General features: G+C 37.2%; 1 protein-coding gene across 1 annotated transcript; it reads right to left on the bottom strand.

The window, feature by feature from the left end:
* Positions 1-5,067: 5,067 nt before the first annotated feature.
* On the bottom strand, positions 5,068-6,995 carry LOC113774087. The gene is made up of 2 exons (XM_027318654.1): positions 6,923-6,995; positions 5,068-6,836 (listed from the first exon to the last, which is right to left on the bottom strand). The coding sequence occupies exons 1-2, from the start codon at positions 6,993-6,995 to the stop codon at positions 5,068-5,070; spliced, it is 1,842 nt and encodes a 613-aa protein (XP_027174455.1).
* Positions 6,996-23,068: the final 16,073 nt, after the last annotated feature.

Genomic DNA, 23,068 nt, shown 5'->3' with positions numbered 1-23,068 from the left:
TACTGCTGTCACAGAGCTGTCACTAGTTCTATGTCACAAAAGGGGGTCCATGTGACGACTGTTGAAAGTCGTCACAAACGATTTCGCTTTTGTGATGACTCTTGTCGTCACTCATTGTTGTACATTGTGTGACGACTTTTATTGTCACTAAGCTGGCTAAATTCTTGTCATAGTCAACCCTTGGAGTTGTCACATTATGCTTCCGTTCAGTGACGACTTTTGTTGTCATTGTTTTCCATCCATAAAAAGTGACGACTTTCTGGTGTCACTAGTGAAACTTGTTGGCAGTGACAACTTTTTTATTGTCATTTATTTTTTTGTAAAAAGCAATAATCTAATGTTAATTACGCAACATAGCTGCCAACAATCACAAAACGTTCATTGAGTAGCAAGGAGAAAAAAAAAGCCAACATACGAAAAGAAAGCCAACATTCATTTCCAATAGAAGATCAACCCAAATACATATATATATAAATGTTGCCTCAAATGAGTCATAAACCATGCACCATCCAAAATAAGCCATTCAGTTACAATACTAGTGATTTCCCATCCACAATAGAGAGTAGTAAAGTTCTATACAAAAATATGAGCACGATTCCCATCTAGAACAAAACATGAGCACGATAGGCCTTGTAGTCTTCAAATCAAAAACCATCTTCACAGCAATGACTGGCTTCTTCTTCTTGGGAATCGTGTTAGAACCTACACGTTACCAAAATTGAAGCAATGAGCACTGGTGTTAAAACTGGAACTACACTTCTAGATAGGCACCATATTATAAAAACTAATGTCACTCTAATTTGAAATTATAGCAATCTAAGTAAATTGCTTAACACAAAAATAAAGTGAAATTATAGCAAATAAGACATTGAATGTATATTCTGTGAAATATAGAATAACAATACAAACACAATAAATATCTGCATGTTCACAAATATATATGCAATAACAATAACAATAACAACAATAAAATCCTAAAATCATTGAGAGCCTAGATGATCGTGAACCACACAGTATATCAAGAAAAAAAACACACACACACACGCACAATCACAGGTGCCTCTTTTTCCTTAGCACAAAAAAAAATTCTGATACAGAAAAATTTAGATGAGTTCGACAAAGAAAAAAGTGGAATACATCCCAACATTCAAACACCTTTGCTTTAAAAACACCAAAGTTTTGGTTGCAACATCCAGCACCTCAATGGCTGTAATTAAACATGAACAAGATTTCAAGCACCTAAATCAGCCTCAAGCAACTCAATTGCATTAAACAGGAATCAGATTTGGTGGAACCAGATTTCAAGTGCCATCAAGCAACTAAATTGACATCAAGCAACCCAATTGTATTAAAAATGAATCTCTATTTTGTAGAACCAGAATTCAAGTGCCTCAATTGTAATAACTATGAAGAGCAAACAATTTATTTATACCTGACACAGAAGTTGCTTATTTGTGCAAGTCTTTCAGCTGGTTAGCTAACTCATCATACAGGCTTCTTGTTTCTGTTTGTTGCTGTTGCAAGGTCTTAATCAACTCTTGCTGAGCAGTGAATTGTTGAGTTACTTCTGCAGCTCATTTTTCTGCTTCATCTGCTCTTTTTCGGCTGTCCTCAATCTCATGCCTCCAGCGTTCTACCTCAGCAGCTTGCTTCTTGGTTGCACTACGACCGCGGATGTGTCCAGGTATGTAACCAAGTTCTTGCTCGCATATTTCCTTGCTAGTCATTGAAGTTGTAGCCTGCAATTCCCTCATTTTGTCCTAGGCAAGTAAAAAATATGATCATTATGTAGCTGGAATGGATGTCAATAATTTAAAAATCCATTATCCAAGTGAAACAGCTCACCAAGATCTCTTTTGCTTTGTTATTTACCAGCCCCCCTGACTTCTTTGACTTTCGACTTAACTCAAACATGTCTATCTCTGAAAGCTCGACATCTTCTTTCCTTTTCTGTCCAAATTTTCAATTTTTTCATTTTCAGTCATATGACAAAAAGGATGTACATGTACAAGTGTTGGCTGGGTTTCAGATTACCTTTTCCTCAACAACTCTTGCAAGCGATTTTGTGCCAACAGTAGTGTGGCAGTCATTTTTGGCACGATTTTGCTTGTTACGTTCACTAATTTTCTGCCACAAATTAGTGAAAATTTTAACTGACAAAGATTAGCAAATTTGTGAAGTGAAATCTGAAATTTAATAAAAGGATAGGTTATTTTGACAAGCTAACCTTAAATTCATCATTTTCAAAGTAGCTGACCAGCCACTTCCAATCTTCTTCACTCACACCTTCAGGAACTTGCCTCAATGCTTCTTGCCTTGATTCAAAACTCTGGAAATACTTGTGAAGCCGATATCGATGGTTTCGATATTGTGTGTTTAACTGCCTATTAATAGCAGTTTTTGAGGTGATGTGCTCTGGAAATCGAAAGTCATCCTACAATAACAGTGCAATCTACTTAAAACCAAGCAAATCTATGTGAAAATGACATATTAAATCTAAGGAAGATTTGAGTGCAAAAGTAGTGCAAATCTAAAGCAGTAAAATGTCTCATACTTTCTGGATGAAATTAGAGTATTAACAGGTCAACAAATACCGTAACCGTGCTGTATATGCCTTCTCGGTCACCGGGATTGAGATGGGACCACTTTGGAACATTAAGCCTAGTAACCTTCCTAACAACACAACCCCCTTCTGTGATGAAGTATTGAGAATCCTTCCCAACAATCTGCCGAATACAATCATCAATTTCAATGGTGAGCATCTCATTAGCCTCCCTTTTTTTTGATAATGATAGATTTCGTGTATGTCCTCTTCTTCTTGCTGACAGCAGCATAGCTATTAACAAATATCAGTCCATACATTACTTTGACCACATTAACAAAGTCAGTCATGAAATAGAAACTTGGTTTTTAATTTCAGCCGTGAAAATGAAGTCTAACTTACCATTTTCTTGCTCATTAGAAACTGGAATAGTCTCATTTTCTCCGGATACACGAGACTCAGATGTCTGAGGGTGTATCATCCTACTCTCACTAGCAATTTCTCTAGGTGAAGAAGTTGGAGTGACAGATATTGCATTCTCTGAGGATACACTCTTGGATGCACTTCTTGGTTGATTGCTTCCAACTGAATTAGGTATTGCAGGCTGTTGTGCACCTTGAGCTTTTCTCTGCAGCATTTGGCCTCGCTTTCCTGGTCCAGCCATCTAAAAGTAACAAGAAGTTAGTGTTACAGCATAGTATAATTTAGGAATAAAAACTAGTTAGCCGGAGTTAAAGAGATTAAACTTAGTGTCATGTAGTCCTCATCAATTTCACCTATTCCGAATCGATGTCATTATCACTAAGAATCTCCTCTTCGTCTTCCTCATTGTTAGACTCATGTTCATTCACTTCATCATCATCATTAATGAAGTCTTCAAAGGTGCCATTTGAGCTATTTTTTGACTTCTCAGCATGTACAATGGATGAAGGTACAGCCTTCGGTATCTCATTGTCTTCTCTTGAAAGTAATGGTGGATTGTCGAGGTCTATTATAATAGTGAAATCCCCAGTTGCTTCTTCTTGATATATTTCCTCAACAATTGGTTCTTTTTCTAAATCTTCAGGAACATCATACAAGTGCCTTGGACTGAACCTCTCGACGACAAACCAGTTTTTGCCTAGTTTCAAGTCTTCAAGATAAAAGACTTGTTGGACATGTTGAGGGAGGACATATGGTTGGTCTTCATACCATTTTCTGGACGAATTGACACTTGTGATACCCCATTCTTTGTCCACTTGCATCCCAGCACTATCATCGGTCTTCCACCAGTCACACTTGAATACTATAACCTTTTTTTTCCCGAGCCAGTATCTTACTTCAATAATTTGTTGTATCACACCATAAAAATCGATCATATTGTTACCATGCTCACCTCTAACTACAATACCACTGTTTTGAGTCTTTCTTTGCCTTTCCCGATTTTCCGTGTGAAACCTATACCCATTAACCATGCAGCCCGTATACATGCAAACTCGGTTGTCTAGCCCAAATGCTAATGCTCGAAGCTCACCATTGGAAGCCTCGCTGCCATACATAACCTAGTAAGGACAATTTCACCTAAATCAGTAATTTATTGTATTAGAGATAAAAAAAAGTAGGCTGTCCAAATGACACTACAAACATACACGTTGTTTAACCCATTTTGCAAATTCTCTATCGTGCCTTTGGTCCACATTTTCAGCACTCTCTGCCTCCAACTCCATTTTATGCGCACTATAGACAAAAACAATCACCTTGTATAAATTTGCCTTTGAACATATCAAAATATAGAACAAAGGTACAAGCTTTAATTAACATTAAAAGCTTACTTTATATAGTCCTCAAGCTCATCACAATTGTTCAATATAAATGTATGAATTTTTTCCAGCTCTGAGTCAAGGAAATTGCCCCTTTTGGGCCCTCCAAATGGACGACCAGGGCATGAAAAAATGGACAATTCACCAGTATTATATCCCCTATCATTGTTTCGTTCAGGCTTGTTGAATATCGTATCAATATTGTCTAGGTACATAGAGCAGAATGTCAAGCATTCTTTATCTATGTACCGCTCAGCAATGCATCCCTCTGGCCGGGCCTTATTCCCAACATAACTTTTCAGCACTGCCATATGTCTTTCTCAAAGGAAAATAAAAGAAATTAGAAGATTGCAGTGGTCTTTAATAAAAAAAAACTTACAAGGCTATATGTACAACTCTCTACCTCTCAAATGGGAACATCCAACGATATTGAGCTGGACCGCCAAGGATAGCTTCAGCAGGCAAGTGAACCATCAAGTGCATCATTATATCGAAGAAAGCTGGAGGGAACAACCTCTCTAATTTACATAAGATGACTGCAATTTTTTGGCCTAACTCCTCCAGAACCTCTCTATGTAATGTTCTAGCACATAATTTTTTGAAGAATTCACTTAACTCGAATAGCACTTGCCGAACTTCTTTTGTTAAACTTCCACGGATTGCAAGTGGGAGTAGCCTTTGTATAAAAATGTGGAAGTCATGACTTTTCATTCCAGAAATTTGAAACTAGCCATTCTTTATACATCGGCAAATGTTTGAGGCAAACCCATCTGGATATTTGACAGAATTCAAGAACTCACATACTTTTTTTTTCTCCTCCTTGGTTAGGCTATAACAGGCATGTGGCATGATATAAGAGTCGCCATTTGGAATCAAATGTAGCTCTTTTTTCAAACCCAAATCCTTCAAATCTTGATGACACAACCAGTGGTCTTTGGTTTTGTTTTCAATATCCATAATTGTGGCAATGACAGTCTCTGAGACATTTTTTGACACATGCATTAAATCCAAATTATGCCTAAGAAGGAGGTCTGCCCAATATGGTAACTCAAAGAAACAACTTTTCTTTGTCCAGTTCAAACCACTCTTAGAACGCTTGCATTTCTTTGCATTGGATTGCGCCTTGGTCTTCCCAAAATTTACCTCCATATTTTGCACCTGATCCAAAATTTCATTTCCAGATAAAGGTGCAACAGGATTCCTAAAGTCCACATTGCCATTGAAAGGTTTTTTTTCTCGCCGCCAAGAATGGTCAATGGGTAAGAAGCGGCGATGACCTGTGTAACACAACTTTTTTCGGTGTGGTAAATGTACGCAAGTTGTCTCAACCATGCAAATAGGACATGCTTGATACCCTTTCGTACTCCATCCGGACAGCATTGCATAAGCTGGAAAATCATTTATAGTCCATAGTAAAGCTGCCCGGAGGTCAAATTTCTTGCCACTATATGCATCATATGTTTCAACACCAAGCCACATTTCATTCAGTTCATCTATTAGAGTCTCCATGTAAACATCAATCTCATTTCCCGGGGATTTAGGCCCAGGAATTAGCATTGATAGGAAAAAGAAAGGATCTCTCATACACTTCCAAGGGGACAGATTGTATGGCACTAGATAAATAGGCCAGATGCTATAAGCACTACTCATGGTCCCAAAAGGATTGAAACCATCAGTTGCAAGACCTAACCTCACATTTCTAGGATCAACGGCGAAGTCCGGATGCAACCTATCAAAGTGTTTCCATGCTTCACTGTCTGCTGGATGCCGCATGATGTTATCATCATGCACACACTTTTCTTTATGCCATCTCATATCTGAAGCTATTTCTTTGTGGGTATATAATCGTTGCAGCCTAGGCTTCAAAGGAAAGTAACGCAAAACTTTGCGTGGAACTCTTGAACCTGCCATCTTGTAGCGAGGTTCTTTACAATTTAGATTTGGACAAGTGTCAAAATTTTCATTTTCCTTGCGGAAGAGAACACAATCATTGACACAAGCATGGATTTTTTTAGATTTAAAACCTAAGTCTCGAATGAGCTTCTTAGCATCAGCAAAAGACTTGGGAACTGTGGCTTCAGGAGGTAGTGCATGCCTAAAAATTTCCAGCAATGCATTGAAGGACTTTATAGTCCACCCGCTCATTGTTTTCAAATGGAGCAAAGTGACTACAAAGGATAGCTTTGAGTAAAAATGATTCCCTGGATACAGCTCCTTTTTTGCATCTTCTAACAATTTAAGAAAGTTATCTGTGTCACTATGATTCGCATTTAGACTATCATCCGTTGATTCTTCCCTACCAGCCCAATTGTCCCCCCATTGTGCTGTCCCAATGTCGTGCAACATGTCATTTAAATCTTCAGTATCACTATCCTCCTCTCCATCCCCATGTTTAGTACTATCCCCACAATTTTGGTGTCGAAATTGTTCCCCATGGTGTATCCATCTTGTGTAGCTTTTACGAATGCCTTGAGTCAATAAATGATCCTCCACAACTGTTTTAGTTTGGTTACAAAAATTATTGCATTGTGTACATGGGCATGGGATTTTCTGATTTTCAACTTTTTGAGAATATGCAAACTTGAGGAAATTTTTACTCCGAGTTCATAAGCCTTGTCCTTCCTATTGCTAATCTTCATCCAAGTTTTATCCATGTCCTAGATATAGACACATCAGCCTTTAGTACAAAATACTTTTCTAATATCAAACTAAAGAGAATAATTTGTTAACTAGCCTTTTCAAAAATTAAGGCTACAAGTCATATGAAAAGCAGCCATAAAAGTAATATGAAAATTCATATGAAAAGCCATGAAATCAGTATCATATATCAAGAAAAGTAATATGTAAAATGCAACATTTCAGAAGCCCAAATTGCCTCGAATAATGGCAAGGAAATGAAGCCTTTCGGGGGTAGGACAGAAGCCATTGGATAATGAGCTAACAAAAACAGGGGAAAATTAAAATGTAGGTTCGAAAATGGCAAGGAAATGAAGAACAAAGAACAAACTTCAGTTGAACTTACCTAAGAAATGTATAGCTTTCCCCAATTGCCTTGGATTTGCTGGTGCTAAAGAGCTCGACGCGGTTGCGGGTCAATAGAGGGGAGAAAGGGCTATCGTCAGTGGTGAAGGAAATGCTGAAGAATAAATTATGGTGCTGGATAGCTCGGACTTCAGTGGCTGATGGTGGTGGATAGCGGCGGACTTCAGCGGTTAACGGTGGTGAGCGGCATTTCGACACGGTTGCGGGTCAATGGAGGGGAGAAAGGGTCATCGTCAGTGGTGAAGGAAAGGCTGAAGAATAAAGCTCAAGTTGCTGGGTAGCGGCAAACTTCAGCTGCTGATGGTGGTGGATAGCGGCGGACTTCAGCGGCTAACGGTGGCGAGCGGCATTTCGAATCTACGGGAAGGAAGGGTTAGTTCACCATAGGAAGGAAAGACTGAGAATGAAATTTGTCTAAGTGTTGGAAGAGAGAAGCGGCGAGACTTTTGTTTGTGTGTGAACAACCAAAAACGACGTCGTTTTGTAGAGATTTCAGCCACCCGCCTCGCGCCTCTTTCAGATTTCAGACTGGCGCTCTTTTTTTTTTGGCATCTAAGCACATCTTTGAGATTCCAGGATTCACACCTTTAGCTTCATACATTTTTTTTCTTTTTTTTTTCCCTGGTCAAATTTTTTTTTCAGGTTTCTTTTTTCATACTTAATCTCTTTTTTTTTTCCTTAATCTCATCTATAAATATCAAATAAATTATTTGATATTGGTTTCTTTTTTGTGCATGTATATATATATATATGTGTGCTTGTTTGTGTCTATATACATCTTTTTGGGTTTGGACAACTCAATATACAAATTATTTAAGAAATTACCTTACAATAAAACTTACACAATAAAACATGTTTCAAAAATTTAACATGCATAGAATCGCTTATATACAGTATAGCACTTCTTACTCATGCTTATACTACTCTTTGTCTATTACTTAGTTTTTATAATAAATTAAAAGAAACATGTAATCAAATATTCTGTTAAATGTGTGGCAACTCTCAATCTTATTGCACAACAGATATTTTACTGAATAATTTTAATTTCGTATATACCCATTCCATATGAAAATAATTATTACTTATGATGTATTACACGTTATACTAATCTTTCACAGTGCTAACATTAGACTACAAATTATATTCAATTACACTTTTTCAAATTATTTCAGTTATTGATTTTTGGGGGTTGTTATAAGGAATAATAAACAATTCGTGAAAAAATTTTTATGCTCAGACATGTCTATTATGTCAACTTAGCAAAAATTACAAATATCTAAAAATAGTTTGTTATTATATCATTTGCATTTTGCTAATACGTAATGAATAGGGGCTAAATTATAAAATTAGGGTGTCATATCTTCGGTGCTTTTGCTCATATAAAAGAATTGGGGGCTAAATAATAAAATTAGGGTGCCATAGTAGAATTAGTGAAATTTGATGAAAATACTATAGAATTGCTTATATACAGTATAGCACTTCTTACTCATGCTTATCCTACTCTTTGTCTATTACTTAGTTTTTATAATAAATTAAAAGAAACATGTAATCAAATATTCTGTTAAATGTGTTACAACTCTCAATCTTATTGCACGACAGATATTTTACTGAATAATTTTAATTTCGTATATACCCATTCCATATGAAAATAATTATTACTTATGATGTATTACACGTTATACTAATCTTTCACAGTGCTAACATTAGACTACAAATTATATTCAATTACACTTTTTCAAATTATTTCAGTTATTGATTTTTGGGGGTTGTTATAAGTAATAATAAACAATTCATGAAAAAATTTTTATGCTCAGACATGTCTATTATGTCAACTTAGCAAAAATTACAAATATCTAAAAATAGTTTGTTATTATATCATTTGCATTTTGTTAATACATAATGAATAGGGGCTAAATTATAAAATTAGGGTGTCATATCTTCGGTGCTTTTGCTAATATAAAAGAATTGGGGGCTAAAAAATAAAATTAGGGTGTCATAGTAGAATTAGTGAAAGTTGATGAAAATACTGTAGTATACAGTGACGCAAAAAGTTGTCACAAAATTGGAACCGGGTAGACTTTCAATGACAACAAGTTATGTTGTCACTGTAGAGAGAGCGTTTGTGACGACTTTACTTGAGTTGTCATAAAATCATTTCCCGCGGCATCAAATGAGATGCGCGCCAACTATTTCGTGACGAGTTGAGAATGACAACTTCCAATGTTGTCACTGATTATGCTTGTGCTGTACTCATCTGTGATGACACCTAATGTCGTCACTGAATTAGGTTATCTGTGACAAGATTTTTGTTGTCACATAAATTTTTGTCACTGAAAAATATATTTCTTGTAGTGTACACTTTTAAAAGTAAAGGATGAAAAAAGTCATTTTGCAAAATGTGAGGGACATTTTGAACGATTTTCCCTTATATTATCTCCTTAATTTCCTCTTTTCTTCCTAGAACCCTTTGCTCTCTCTCTCTCTCTCTCTCTCTCTCTCTCTACAAAGAGCAATTGGATATTGATAGAGTGGGGGTTAAGCTTTTATGAGATTAATTGACAAAAGGACCATCAAGTTCCATTATACTGTAAACATTTCCAAACAAATAGTTGCATGTCGATAAAGTGTCGGTTAAGCTTTCTTGAGATTGATCAACCATAGGACCCTCAAGTTTCATTTTGTTGGATCAAGAGCTTGTACAACTGTTAGACGTAATTGCACCCTCCAGTGTATACTGAAATAACAAAAGTGGATGTCAACATAATTTTTGAATTAAATCTTAATAAGTGAATAAATTTGTTGTGTTTTTAGATATGTTATCTCTATATTTATTATTTTAGTGATTTATTATGCTGGAAGCTACATTGCGCAGTACAATTGTCACTGACAATTAAAGAGGCCCTTAACCCCATTTCATTTCAAATTTTTTCAATCGAATGGACCAACATGGGTCTATTCCAATGTGAAATGTGAACTTGAGACTTGAGAGTTGGGTTACCAGACGCGCTGAGGTTTGACTACTGCATGGGCACTACATTGAGTTTCATGTTAAGAAGAAAAGTGCTGAAATTGCCAAAAAAAAAAAAAAAGAGACACACACACACACACATTGGGTTGCACTACATTGTGTTTCATGTTAAAAAAAATGGAAAATGAACTGGGATGGTTGCCAGTTGAACTGTCTCGGAATGGTTTTGTGCATTTGAACAGAATGTAAGAAATTTTTTTGATTGCATTTTTCAAAAAGTTTTTGGGGAAAAATTAATATAATATTTTTAGAATGTGATATATGTAATATAAAAAGTTGATTGGGAAATATGTAAATAGAATATTGCTGCAAAACAAGAATTTTTTTTCCAACAAATAGCAATCCAAACAGGGCCTAAGTCTTCTATTTAATTAGGTAAATCAATTTGAACGTAGTGTAAGAGCCCTGAAGTTGCTCTTAGTGTGTGAATGTGTGTTTTTTCCTAATTGCACAAATAAACATGACTTTGAAATCAGGTTATCTTACCTTCTTAATATAGCATTAATCAGTAAGTAATGCCTAAAATTAGGCAGAACTAAAAGGCATGATTATTTTAACATTCTTAATGTATTTTAACATTCTTAATGTAGCAAGTAATGCCTAAAATTAGGTAGAACTAAAAGGCATATGGCTATACATGTCTCCTAATTAGGATTTCATATTGGATCCTATTCTCTTTGTTGCAATTCAGATGATTGTTTGATTGATAGATTAAAAGTGTTCAAGAATGGAGGGAGCAACAATGGTTTCTTTGGACAAAACATTTTATTGAAAATGAGACTGGACTCTCAATATTGAACAACTTTAACTTTCAAGGGTGAATATACATATTTTCTTATTTTTATTTCTTTCTTCCCTTTTTTAGGCTGTCTATCTCATTTTTTTTTTGTTGAGATTTTGATGATTTTGGTTTTGACAATTTGTATGGGAGGCAACACTTTATGTGGTAAGTACGAGGAGCATGGAAGAAGCTCGTTGAATTTTCACTAAGATAATGGCCTAGATATATACAATATCTAATAATTTCTTGAGCTTAAAATTTTTCTTTTCTACTTTCTAGATTCTTTGGATTTATAATTCTTACTTATTTGATGATTCTTTCTCTTACTTGGTTGATGATTTTTTTTTTTTGGTAATCTGTATCATAAGCTGCAAAATTATAGGTTATTTTGTGTTCTTAAATCATGTGCTAAAATAGGTGAGTTTCTCTTTTCTTTTTCTTTTTTAATAAAAATGGCTTTCAAAATCAAGAGATAGTTGGAAACTTTAAATAGTGAATTCCAAATCAACTTGCATTTAAGGATAGGTTAGAATAAAATGCTAGCAATAACTAGTGGAACTATTCTACCAAATGGGATAATTGTGAGGACTCGCAAAATTTTCTTATTTAAATTCTTATTTCGAGCTCATTTAATGATTTCTTTGGCCAATTGCCTCGAATATTATTTTCTAACCTTATTAGACTTAAATACATGGAATTATGGCTTCATTATGTTTTTAAAGTGACTCGTTTCAAAAATTAATTTTTGGAAGCTCGATTAATGAAAATAGTGAAAACGTGTTTGAGAAATTTTAGCCAATTAAGAGTACGTTAAACTCGGAAAATTGGAGACATGTACAATGTTCTTAAAATAGGTAAATTTAGGTTTAAGTACTCAAGTGATAGTTGGTGGTACGATCGTTATAAGAATTTCTCGAAGGTTTCACTTTATCGCGCCTAAATTGGAAATACGCGTTTTCACGCGCGCGCTTAATTGAGGGACTTTAGACCATTAATTTGGGACAATTAAGAGTGAATAATATTTATATGAATATAAGTGCCTTCGAGGTTTAGTGCACTGGCGAAATAAACTCGAAAGGAATCGAGCACAAAACACGCGCGTATGCGCACTATTTGCGGTTGACTTTTGCGCACCTAAACTCTTAGTCCTTAAGCTTCCTTTGTAAGCCAAAAAGTCAGACCAAACATCTCATTCTCCTAGCTCTCTTGGCCGGCCAGCAAGCTGCAAAGAAACAACTAAAGTTCTTCAACTTTTCACTCCAAAATCTTGCTCAAATCACTACCAAATCCTCTCAAATTTTAGCACCACTTAGCTCAACACTTGGGAAGTCCATCTAGCTGCAAAAGAAAGGAGCTCTCCACGGTTTCCTCAGGCTTCAAAGGGCCGAAAATTCTGACTTGAACAACCACCAAAGTAGGTAATGATCCAACACTCTAAACTTGTCCTATGGAGGTTAAATTACACATATGAGCTTGAATCTTTACATGGGTAACTTGTATTGTTGGAAAATTTTGATGGTAGGCTCTATGAACTCCCATCCTTGGCTTGATGGCTGATGAAATGATTGATGTTGGATATAATGCTGGTTTAGTGTTTAAAATGGTGGATTAATGGTGTATTATTAGTAGAAACTTCAAGGAACTCATGGGATAGAAATTTCTGATTTTGCCCCTGTCTTGTTCGGTTATTTTAAGGCCAATTTTTGATGGTCTAATGGCTTGAATATGATGTTTATATGTTGTATTAGATGTGTAAAAATTTTCATTGGAAAACATTAACTTTTGGTTGGGCAAATGAATTTATTTGTGAACTAGTCAAGCTGGAAAACTGTTTTCGGATAACCCTGTCCAGCGGTAGCATTTCGACCATAACTTTGTCCTCCGATGTGAAAATTGAGTGCCGTCAGTGGCATTTGAAAATAGACATCCATACCTTTCCAACGGCATAAAATACACGTTCTGGTTCCATGTGTGGGAGCCAAACCATTCGTTTTAAGATAGCTGTCCTGTTTCTCTGTTCTGCAGGAATGATTTGTAGAGGCAGCAATTTGAGGCTCAATTTCGAGCTAGTTGTTTGCCAAATTTCAAAACGTTTTCTTCTGTAAATTTTTAACCCTATGAATGTATTTTCCAACACCATAAATCATGCTCAATTCCAAGTTAAGTCGACTGAGTTGTGATCAAAACAAGAACACTGCTCTGTTTTGGAAAAACCTAGTTTTGGACAGATTTGAGATGAGGCTTGTTGTGGTCTTACTAAATGAAATTCTTGGTGTTAAACACCTACCAAATGTACCATGAATGTTCCTTAGACTTTCCTTTCACATATGAACCATGATTGGAGGATTTTTTTAGCCAAACGATTGGATTTGGAAAGAAAAGGATTAAAGGCAGATTGCCTTAAGAATTTTTCCAAACTTTAGTTGGTTCGTTTACTACCTTCCCGAAGGTATTTTTTGTGAAATTTAATAGAGAGATACCCTTCATATAAGAGTAAAATACTATCAATTTTGGTACCAATCCAAGTTTGTTTCGATACCTAACTAAACTTCCAATGTTGGAAGTTCAAATCTGGAAATTCTTCTCCAGTCTTGAATTTTCCCCAACTTTGAGCTACCATATCTTGGTGCTCGAAACTCCGATTCTCGATCCGCTTGTTCTGTCCTAAACCTTTCTTGCACCTCTAATTGATTTATAAATTTCAAGGGCTGGTTTGCAACGAGTGAATTCTACCGAATTTCCAAATTTAGCGAAAAACCAACCCCAGCTCAATCCTGAACATTCTGGAACAGTGATTTCAAACTCATTTTTGAATACCTTCCACTTAGATTCATGGAAAAGTGTCTTCTAAGAACTTTTAGTACTTTCCAAGAGGTTTCCAACGGTAGAAAGTTTTCCAATTTTAGACTTGTAGCGAGTGAGATACGATTTTTCAAAAATTCATATCAAAACTGAAATTTTCCAACTTTCAAGGAAATAGAGTTTTTCAAGAACTCTTTATTCTTTCGACATTATGCAAACGTTTTAACCTCGATTTCCAAGATAAAAACCCAAATGCTCCTGTGCTTTAAGAAACTCTAATTGAACCTCGATTTACGTGTAATTGAGGTCCGTTTTCATGAAATTTCCTTAAATTGTACTAGTGTACAATCTTCCTTGATAATTGGGATATATGAGTGATGCTTCACTATTATTTGCTCAGGCGCACACGAGGACCCTCAAGAGGATCCCACGGTGGACGCTTAAATTTCGAGTGCCCTTTTCTTCTCGTTTTACTTGGTGAGTGTCAAGTGCATGACTTGTCGTGTTTACTTGATTTTCCTGCTTCTATATGTGAATATCACTTGATGAGACGAGTGTGTACTTTATCGCACTTGCTCTCCTTTACTCGAACTTTACTTGTATTAACTTGATTTTCAAAGTCGATTTGAGTGAATCTCGTCGACTAAAATATACCCGTTTTCGTGTGCATGTCGTGTTGCCATGCGTGTCGTGTTGTCGGGTGGAGTGAATCTCCTTGACTTATGGGGACGCCCAATTCTCTTAGCCAATCTTGCAACTCGAGTCAGCATGGGCTTGGTCGAGAAGCTTGATAAACCAAGAGAATAACAAAACACAACTTGATCTGTTGAGATCTTGTTCGACATACTCGTGGAGTATCGCCCTTTTCGTGCGTGTTCAAAAATCAAAACTTGATCTATTGAGATCTCGTGAGGCATACTCGACGAGTATTGCCTTTTTCGTGCGTGTTTGGTTACGGATCCTAGAGGGTGGAATGTTGGTCGGAGGAAGTAATAAGTGAAGTTTCTACGGATATAATACCCACCCGGATGACGGAGTGTCATCACGAGGGGGTATCGGATCGAGCCATGGCGAAGCAAGTGAAAAATAGCTCCTGAGAGCTCCTATATCCTTGAATTGTTTCTGTGTAATTTTCTTGCTCGAATTGTTATATATTGAAATTGCATTGCTCTACTTGTTATATTGGGATTGTTACTTGGACAACGTGCTTGCATGTGTGTTTTCTTGGTCTCACGAGCTATTGGCTCACCCCGTAGATTTGTTTTCCTAAACAGGAATGGATGGAGTGAAACTCGATGGAACCCTTTGGATGTACTTTTGTATTAGGGTTTCAATTGTAATTGACTAGACATTTTGGCTATTGTATATATTTGGGAATTGATGTATCTTTTGGATCCTGATGTAAGAATTGGATAACGGATGAATTTTGAACTCGTGGTGCAAGACTTGGATATTCGATTATGGAAGCGATTTTTCCTTATTAGACTGGCATAAATTGTTATATATTGTTAAATTTGAATTGATTTGTCTCGAGTCTTGGCGAGAGTTAGGCAGGCGTTCCGCGGATACCCTTGGGTTCGCCCTCGGGAGAAGTGGGGGCGTCACAGTTGGTATCAGAGCTTAGACTTTAGATTTTTGTAGTGTATCCTAGGGTTAAAAGTTTAGGATACCGGACTGTGGGACTGGTTTGAAAGTTAAGTGACTACTTGTAGGAAAAAAAAATCAAAATAATTTCGCGTGGTCTCTGCATGGAGTGAGCTTGGGCCAAGACGTGATATGGTTCCAATTATGTGAATATGTATAAAGGACTAAGTACTCTTCTTGTGCGTAAGTTGTGAATTACGAAAGTGATAAGCGTAAAACCTTTATCATGCTATTTGAGGTAGATAGATATGTACGTCAGGTAGGTATGTTAAACTTTGTTGATTTGCACTTGGGAGTGTACGGCCTGAGTTGTAAATTCTCTTAGTTTTGGATTCTTGTACTTGAATACTAAATACTTTTCCTGAGAGAATGCTTGTGACTTTGGAAGGGATATAGTCTCTTGTATTATAATGTGGATAGAAATTATAAGTGGTTTTGAGATAAGTTCTGATGGCAAAGGTCTAAATACGGAGGATTCTTTTATTGGACTTGAGATCTCCATTAGGAAAAATGAACGAGAAAAATTAGACCCTTTTGACTGCTATAGCTAGAATTAGTTGGGGTGACGTTAAGTGCTGAGACTATTGTATTTTGCATGATTGTGTGGCCTACTTTTGAGACACTTGTTTTACTTTAGACTTCTGTGACTAAAAGTACTCCCATGGCACCTGTGTGCTATATTTTTGTGATTTTTCCCATGACCTGCTAATTGTATGAACTTGACATGTTAATGAATGTAAATTACTATTATATCCAATGTTTTCTTGATTTGTTTCTGCTTTCTACTTTGCATCGCATAATTGACTTATTCCTTGCACTAGGCACGCCTAGGTTATGGAAGGGCTAAAAAGGGGTCGAGACCGTGGGTGAGGGTCTAGGCAAGACCAACCTCAAAGGGATGAACAAGGATCGGCAACTGGACCGACCCAAGGACAAGAGAATATAGAGGTTAACCAAATGGCTACCGCCATTAATAGGATAACTGATATCCTAGAACGATTAGTTGAGAGACAATGACCAGGGCCACTTAACCAACCCGGGGCCAGGATGGAGGGGAAAATAGAGTCTTGGAGAGGTTCCTTAAATTCAACCCGCCTAAGTTCATTGTTGAGCCTGATCCCGAGGTAGCGGAGAATTGGCTAGAAAGAATGACTAACATTTTTGCCGCCCTAGATTATGCGGAGGAGAGACGAGTGACTTTTGCTGTCTTTCAGTTTGAGGGTGCAGCACGTGCTTGGTGAGATATGATAAGGGAAAAATGGGAAAGAGCGGCAAACCCCCCTTGGACCTCGGAAAACCTTTTAGGAGAATTTAATGAGAAGTTTCTTCCGCCCTTGGTTCAAGAGAAACGGGAGGACGAATTCATAAAAGTGAAGCAGGGGGCGTCTAGTGTGGCCGAGTATGAAGGAAAATTTACTAAACTTTCTAGATACGCCCCAGAATTGGTAGCCACTGAGAGGAGAAGGATAAGGCGATTTATACAGAGACTTAACGTGGAGATTCAAGAGGGGTTAGCAGCGGCCCAAATCTCTACTTTCACCGAGGCCCTAGAGAAGGCGCAGAGAGTTGAAAGTGCAAGGCTGCAAGTTAAGAATTTTCATGCCAAAAAAAGGGGCACTTCTAGTCACCTTCTTGGACAAGCAGATAATGGTGCCCCACCCTCTAAAAAGGAAAAAGGAACGGGAGGAGTAGAGACATCTAGTACACAAAAAAAAGGACTCAATCAAGAGGAGGCCACAATGGACAGGATCAACCGAGAGAGATACCTCCAAGTGGTCAGCCTGTGGTTCCTCAAGTTATTTGTGGTTATTGTTGCAAGCCTAACCATACAGAGAATGAGTGCTGGAAGAAATCAGGAAAGTGTTTGTATTGTGGCAGCACTGAACATCAGATCGCAAACTGTCCGACTATACCAAATGAAGGAGGTAGTACTCAAAGGTTTGAAAAGTCAACTGTAAAGCAGTCTAGTGCTGGAGGAAGTCGATCTAAAGCACCAGCTAGGGTTTATGCATTAGGCTATCAACAGGTTTCCAATCCCGCTAAGGTCATTGAAGGTATGATTTTTGCTTCCTATTGTTTAATTAAGGTTCTAAGTGACCATAGTACGACGCACACTTTTACAAAACCCTAGATTCATGAGATAGAATCAAAGTTTGACTACTAATTGGGTGAATAGAAATTGTAAAAAAATGGGTTGCAGAGTGTAAGTTATAGTTTGACCTGATAAGTGTGACTATTAAGGGGTATGACTGTTATTCTAAGTGTGAATTTCGAGGACAAAATTCTCTTAAGGGGGAGAGGATGTGAGGACTCGCAAAATTTTCTTATTTAAATTCTTATTTCGAGCTCATTTAATTATTTATTTGGTCAATTGCCTCGAATATTATTTTCTAACCTTATTAGACTTAAATACATGGAATTATGGTTTCATTATGTTTTTAAAGTGACTCGTTTCAAAAATTAATTTTTGGAAGCTCGATTAATGAAAATAGAAAAAACGTGTTTGAGAAATTTTAGCCAATTAAGAGTACGTTAAACTCGGAAAATTGGAGACATGTACAATGTTCTTAAAATAGGTAAATTTAGGTTTAAATACTCAAGTGATAGTTGGTGGTACGATCGTTATAAGAATTTCTCGAAGGTTTCACTTTATCGCGCCTAAATTGGAAATACGCGTTTTCACGCGCGCGCTTAATTGAGGGACTTTAGACCATTAATTTGGGACAATTAAGAGTGAATAATATTTATATGAATATAAGTGCCTTCGAGGTTTAGTGCACTGGCGAAATAAACTCAAAAGGAATCGAGCACAAAACAAGCGCGTATGCGCACTATTTGCGGTTGACTTTTGCGCATCTAAACTCTTAATCCTTAAGCTTCCTCCGTAAGCCAAAAAGTCAGACCAAACCTCTCTTTCTCCTAGCTCTCTTGGCCGGCCATCAAGCTGCAAAGAAACAACTAAAGTTCTTCAACTTTTCACTCCAAAATCTTGCTCAAATCACTACCAAATCCTCTCAAATTTTAGCACCACTTAGCTCAACACTTGGGAAGTCCATCTAGCTGCAAAAGAAAGGAGCTCTCCACGATTTTCCTCAGGCTTCAAAGGGTCGAAAATTCTGACTTGAACAACCACCAAAGTAGGTAATGATCCAACACTCTAAACTTGTCCTATGGAGGTTAAATAACACATATGAGCTTGAATCTTTACATGGGTAACTTGTATTGTTGGAAAATTTTGATGGTGGGCTCTATGAACTTCCACCCTTGGCTTGATGGCTGATGAAATGATTGATGTTGGATATAATGCTGGTTCAGTGTTTAAAATGGTGGATTAATGGTGTATTATTAGTAGAAACTTCAAGGAACTCATGGGATAGAAATTTCCGATTTTGCCCCTGCCTTGTTCGGTTATTTTAAGGCCAATTTTTTATGATCTAATAGCTTGAATATGATGTTTATATGTTGTATTAGATGTGTAAAAAATTTCATTGGAAAACATTAACGTTTGGTTGGGCAAATGAATTTATTTGTGAACTAATCAATCTGGAAAACTGTTTTCGGATAACCCTGTCCAGCGGTAGCATTTCAACCATAACTTTGTCCTCCGACGTCGAAATCGAGTGCCGTCAGTGGCATTTGAAAACTAGACATCCATACCTTTCCAACGGTATAAAATGCACGTTCTGGTTCCATGTGTGGGAGCCGAACCATTCGTTTTAAGATAGATGTCCTGTTTGTCTGTTCTGCTGGAATGATTTGTAGAGGCAGCAACTTGAGGCTCAATTTCGACCTGGTTTTTTGCCAAATTTCAAAACGTTTTCTTCTGTGAATTTTTATCTCTATGAATGTATTTTCCAACGCCATAAACCATGCTCAATTCCGAGTTAAGTCGACTGAGTTGTGATCAAAACAAGAACACTGCTCTGTTTTGAAAAAACCTAGTTTTGGACAGATTTGAGATGAGACTTCTTGTGGTCTTACTAAATGAAATTCTTGGTGTTAAACACCTACCAAATGTACCATGAATGTTCCTTAGACTTTCCTTTCACATATGAACCATGATTGGAGGATTTTCTTAGCCAAACGATTGGATTTGGAAAGAAAAGGATTAAAGGCAGATTGCCTTAACAATTTTTCCAAATTTTAGTTGGTTCGTTGACTACCTTCCCGAAGGTATTTTTCTGTGAAATTTGATAGAGAGATACCCTTCATATAAGAGTAAAATACTATCAATTTTGGTACCAATCCAAGTTTGTTTCGATACCTAACTAAACTTCCAATGTTGGAAGTTCAAATCTGGAAATTCTTCTCCAGTCTTGAATTTTCCCCAACTATGAGCTACCATATCTTGGTGCTCGAAACTCCGATTCTTGATCCGCTTGTTCTGTCCTAAACCTTTCTTGCACCTCTAATTGTGTTATAAATTTCAAGGGCTGGTTTGCAACGAGTGAATTCTACCGAATTTCCAAATTTAGCGAAAAACCAACCCTTGCTCAATCCTGAACATTCTGGAACAGTGATTTCAAACTCATTTTTTGAATTCCTTCCACTTAAATTCATGGAAAAGTGTCTTCTAAGAACTTTTAGTACTTTCCAAGAGATTTCCAACGGTAGAAAGTTTTCTAATTTTAGACTTGTATCGAGTGAGATACGATTTTTCAAAAATTCATATCAAAACTGAAATTTTCCAACTTTCAAGGAAATAGAGTTTTTCAAGAACTCTTTATTCTTTCGACATTATGCAAACGTTTTAACCTCGATTTCCAAGATAAAAACCCAAATGCTCCTGTGCTTTAAGAAACTCTAATTGAACCTCGATTTACGTGTAATTGAGGTCCGTTTTCATGAAATTTCCTTAAATTGTACTAGTGTACAATCTTCCTTGATAATTGGGATATATGAGTGATGCTTCACTATTATTTGCTCAGGCGCACACGAGGACCCTCAAGAGAATCCCACGGTGGACGCTTAAATTTCGAGTGCCCTTTTCTTCTCGTTTTACTTGGTGAGTGTCAAGTGCATGACTTGTCGTGTTTACTTGATTTTCCTGCTTCTATACGTGAATATTACTTGATGAAACGAGTGTGTACTTTGTCGCACTTGCACTCCTTTACTCGAACTTTACTTGCATTAACTTGATTTTCAAAGTCGATTTGAGTGAATCTCGTCGACTAAAATATACCTGTTTTCGTGTGCATGTCGTGTTGCCATGCGTGTCGTGTTGTCGGGTGGAGTGAATCTCCTCGACTTATGGGGACGGCCAATTCTCTTAGCCAATCTTGCAACTCGAGTCAGCATGGGCTTGGTCGAGAAGCTTGATAAACCAAGAGAATAACAAAACACAACTTGATCTGTTGAGATCTTGTTCGGCATACTCGTGGAGTATCGCCCTTTTCGTGCGTGTTCAAAAATCAAAACTTGATCTCTTGAGATCTCGTGAGGCATACTCGACGAGTATTGCCTTTTTCGTGCGTGTTTGGTTACGGATCCTAGAGGGTGGAATGTTGGTCGGAGGAAGTAATAAGTGAAGTTTCTACGGATATAATACCCACCCGGATGACGGAGTGTCATCACGAGGGGCTATCGGATCGAGCCATGGCGAAGCAAGTGGAAAATAGCTCCTGAGAGCTCCTATATCCTTGAATTGTTTCTGTTTAATTTTCTCGCTCGAATTGTTATATATTGAAATTGCATTGCTCTACTTGTTATATTGGGATTGTTACTTGGACAACGTGCTTGCATGTGTGTTTTCTTGGCCTCACGAGCTATTGGCTCACCCCGTAGATTTGTTTTCCTTAACAGGAATGGATGGAGTGAAACTCGATGGAACCCTTTGGATGTACTTTTGTATTAGGGTTTCAATTGTAATTGACTAGACATTTTGGCTATTGTATATATTTGGGAATTGATGTATCTTTTGGATCCTGATGTAAGAATTGGATAACGGATGAATTTTGAACTCGTGGTGCAAGACTTGGATATTCGATTATGGAAGCGATTTTTCCTTATTAGACTGGTATAAATTGTTATATATTGTTAAATTTGAATTGATTTGTCTCGAATCAGATTTGAGTCCTGGCGAGAGCTAAGCAGGCGTTCCGCGGATACCCTTGGGTTTGCCCTTGGGAGAAGTGGGGGCGTCACAGTAATAAACTCGTGTTTAAGGTTAGAAAATATGTATTTATTGAATCATTTTTTCATGCTCGAAAGAAAAAAAGTTGGGCCTACTGTAAAAGTTTAAAAACTATAATCCATTTCTTAAATTACACTTTTTTATGAAGAAAGTTTATTCTTTTGCAAAAAAAAAAATGTTTACATGGGGACCCTTATATATATATATATTCAAAATAGAAAGACCCTCTAACCATTTTAACAACCGGGCAGCAGCTTGCAGCAATGTGCAAGGTTACATTGACCACTCACCACTGATCTTAATTTGTGAAGGGGTCTTAATTTCCATGCCATAAACTTCGCAAGCGGAGTAAATTTATTTATTTTTTTGTTAGTAAGAGGAGTTAATTTTAATTTGAGGGTGCTAATTTGAATGTAATATATTTCGTACAATCGGACAGTTAACCAGAAGCCAGCCTGATATCTATGAATTTTTCTCGCAAAAGGAAACGTATACCAGAAGAAGGAAAGTAAACGCACACCAACCACTCCAAAAAACTTCTTGCCCCACCAACAGTACCAAATGCCCTCAAAGTTGGTGAAAATTACTGGACAACCGGTTCACTCACCACTGCCACCGAATACCAAAATTGTCCCGGCAAATTTTCTGCAGAACCACTGACCAGCAGGAATTGCTTACTGCCACAATCGTCCACGTGAAATTCCAGAAAAAACACTGCCACCTATCAGCAAAAGACCAAAACGCCCCTCAAAGTCACAACAATAACGGCATAATCGACTCATTCTGTACTGTTCAATTGTTCATAAGCGATCCACACTTTATATATATAAGATTTCCAACCCCATTTTTGCATTCCTGAGCACTTCTCCTAGCCGGCATTTCCACAACCCCCTCCTGCAAACTTTTAAGCAAAGTCAAGAGAGGACACAATTATAGTTGGGAGACATTGGGACTTTGATTTCACCCATCAAGTATGGATTTGACAAAAGATCCACTCCCAATTTGCAGTGAAAACAAAGTCAGCTTTGATCATGTGCAGGCTTCCCAAATCCCCTCTTCCCAACTCAAGCTCCAGTTCCTAGACGTATTATTCAAACCCAAGTACACCATAGGTGCAGATCAATTCTTGAAGAGTTCGAATAATTCAGTGTATCTTTCAGCTTCCATTACAGATAGCTCCACCATCACATTGCACTACGAAGACTACAAGGGCCATCACGCAGTCTTTAGTGAAGAAGGTATAAAAACGCTTAGGTGTATTGCAGCAACGTTGAGCTCTAGAAATGAATTGGCTGAT

This window comes from Coffea eugenioides, chromosome 6, assembly GCF_003713205.1.
Source record: "Coffea eugenioides isolate CCC68of chromosome 6, Ceug_1.0, whole genome shotgun sequence".
NCBI classification, from domain to species: Eukaryota; Viridiplantae; Streptophyta; class Magnoliopsida; order Gentianales; family Rubiaceae; genus Coffea; species Coffea eugenioides.
The sequence above is the reverse complement of the archived record's forward strand: the minus strand, read 5'-3'. Positions and strand labels throughout refer to the sequence as shown.

Coding starts and splice junctions, on each gene's coding strand:
- LOC113774087 (XM_027318654.1), bottom strand. CDS start 6,995: ATGGATAAAACTTGGATGAAGATTAGCAATAGGAAGGACAAGGCTTAT. Junction 6,837..6,922: donor CGGAGTAAAAATTTCCTCAA/GTTTGCATATTC, acceptor AAACTAAAACAG/TTGTGGAGGATCATTTATTG.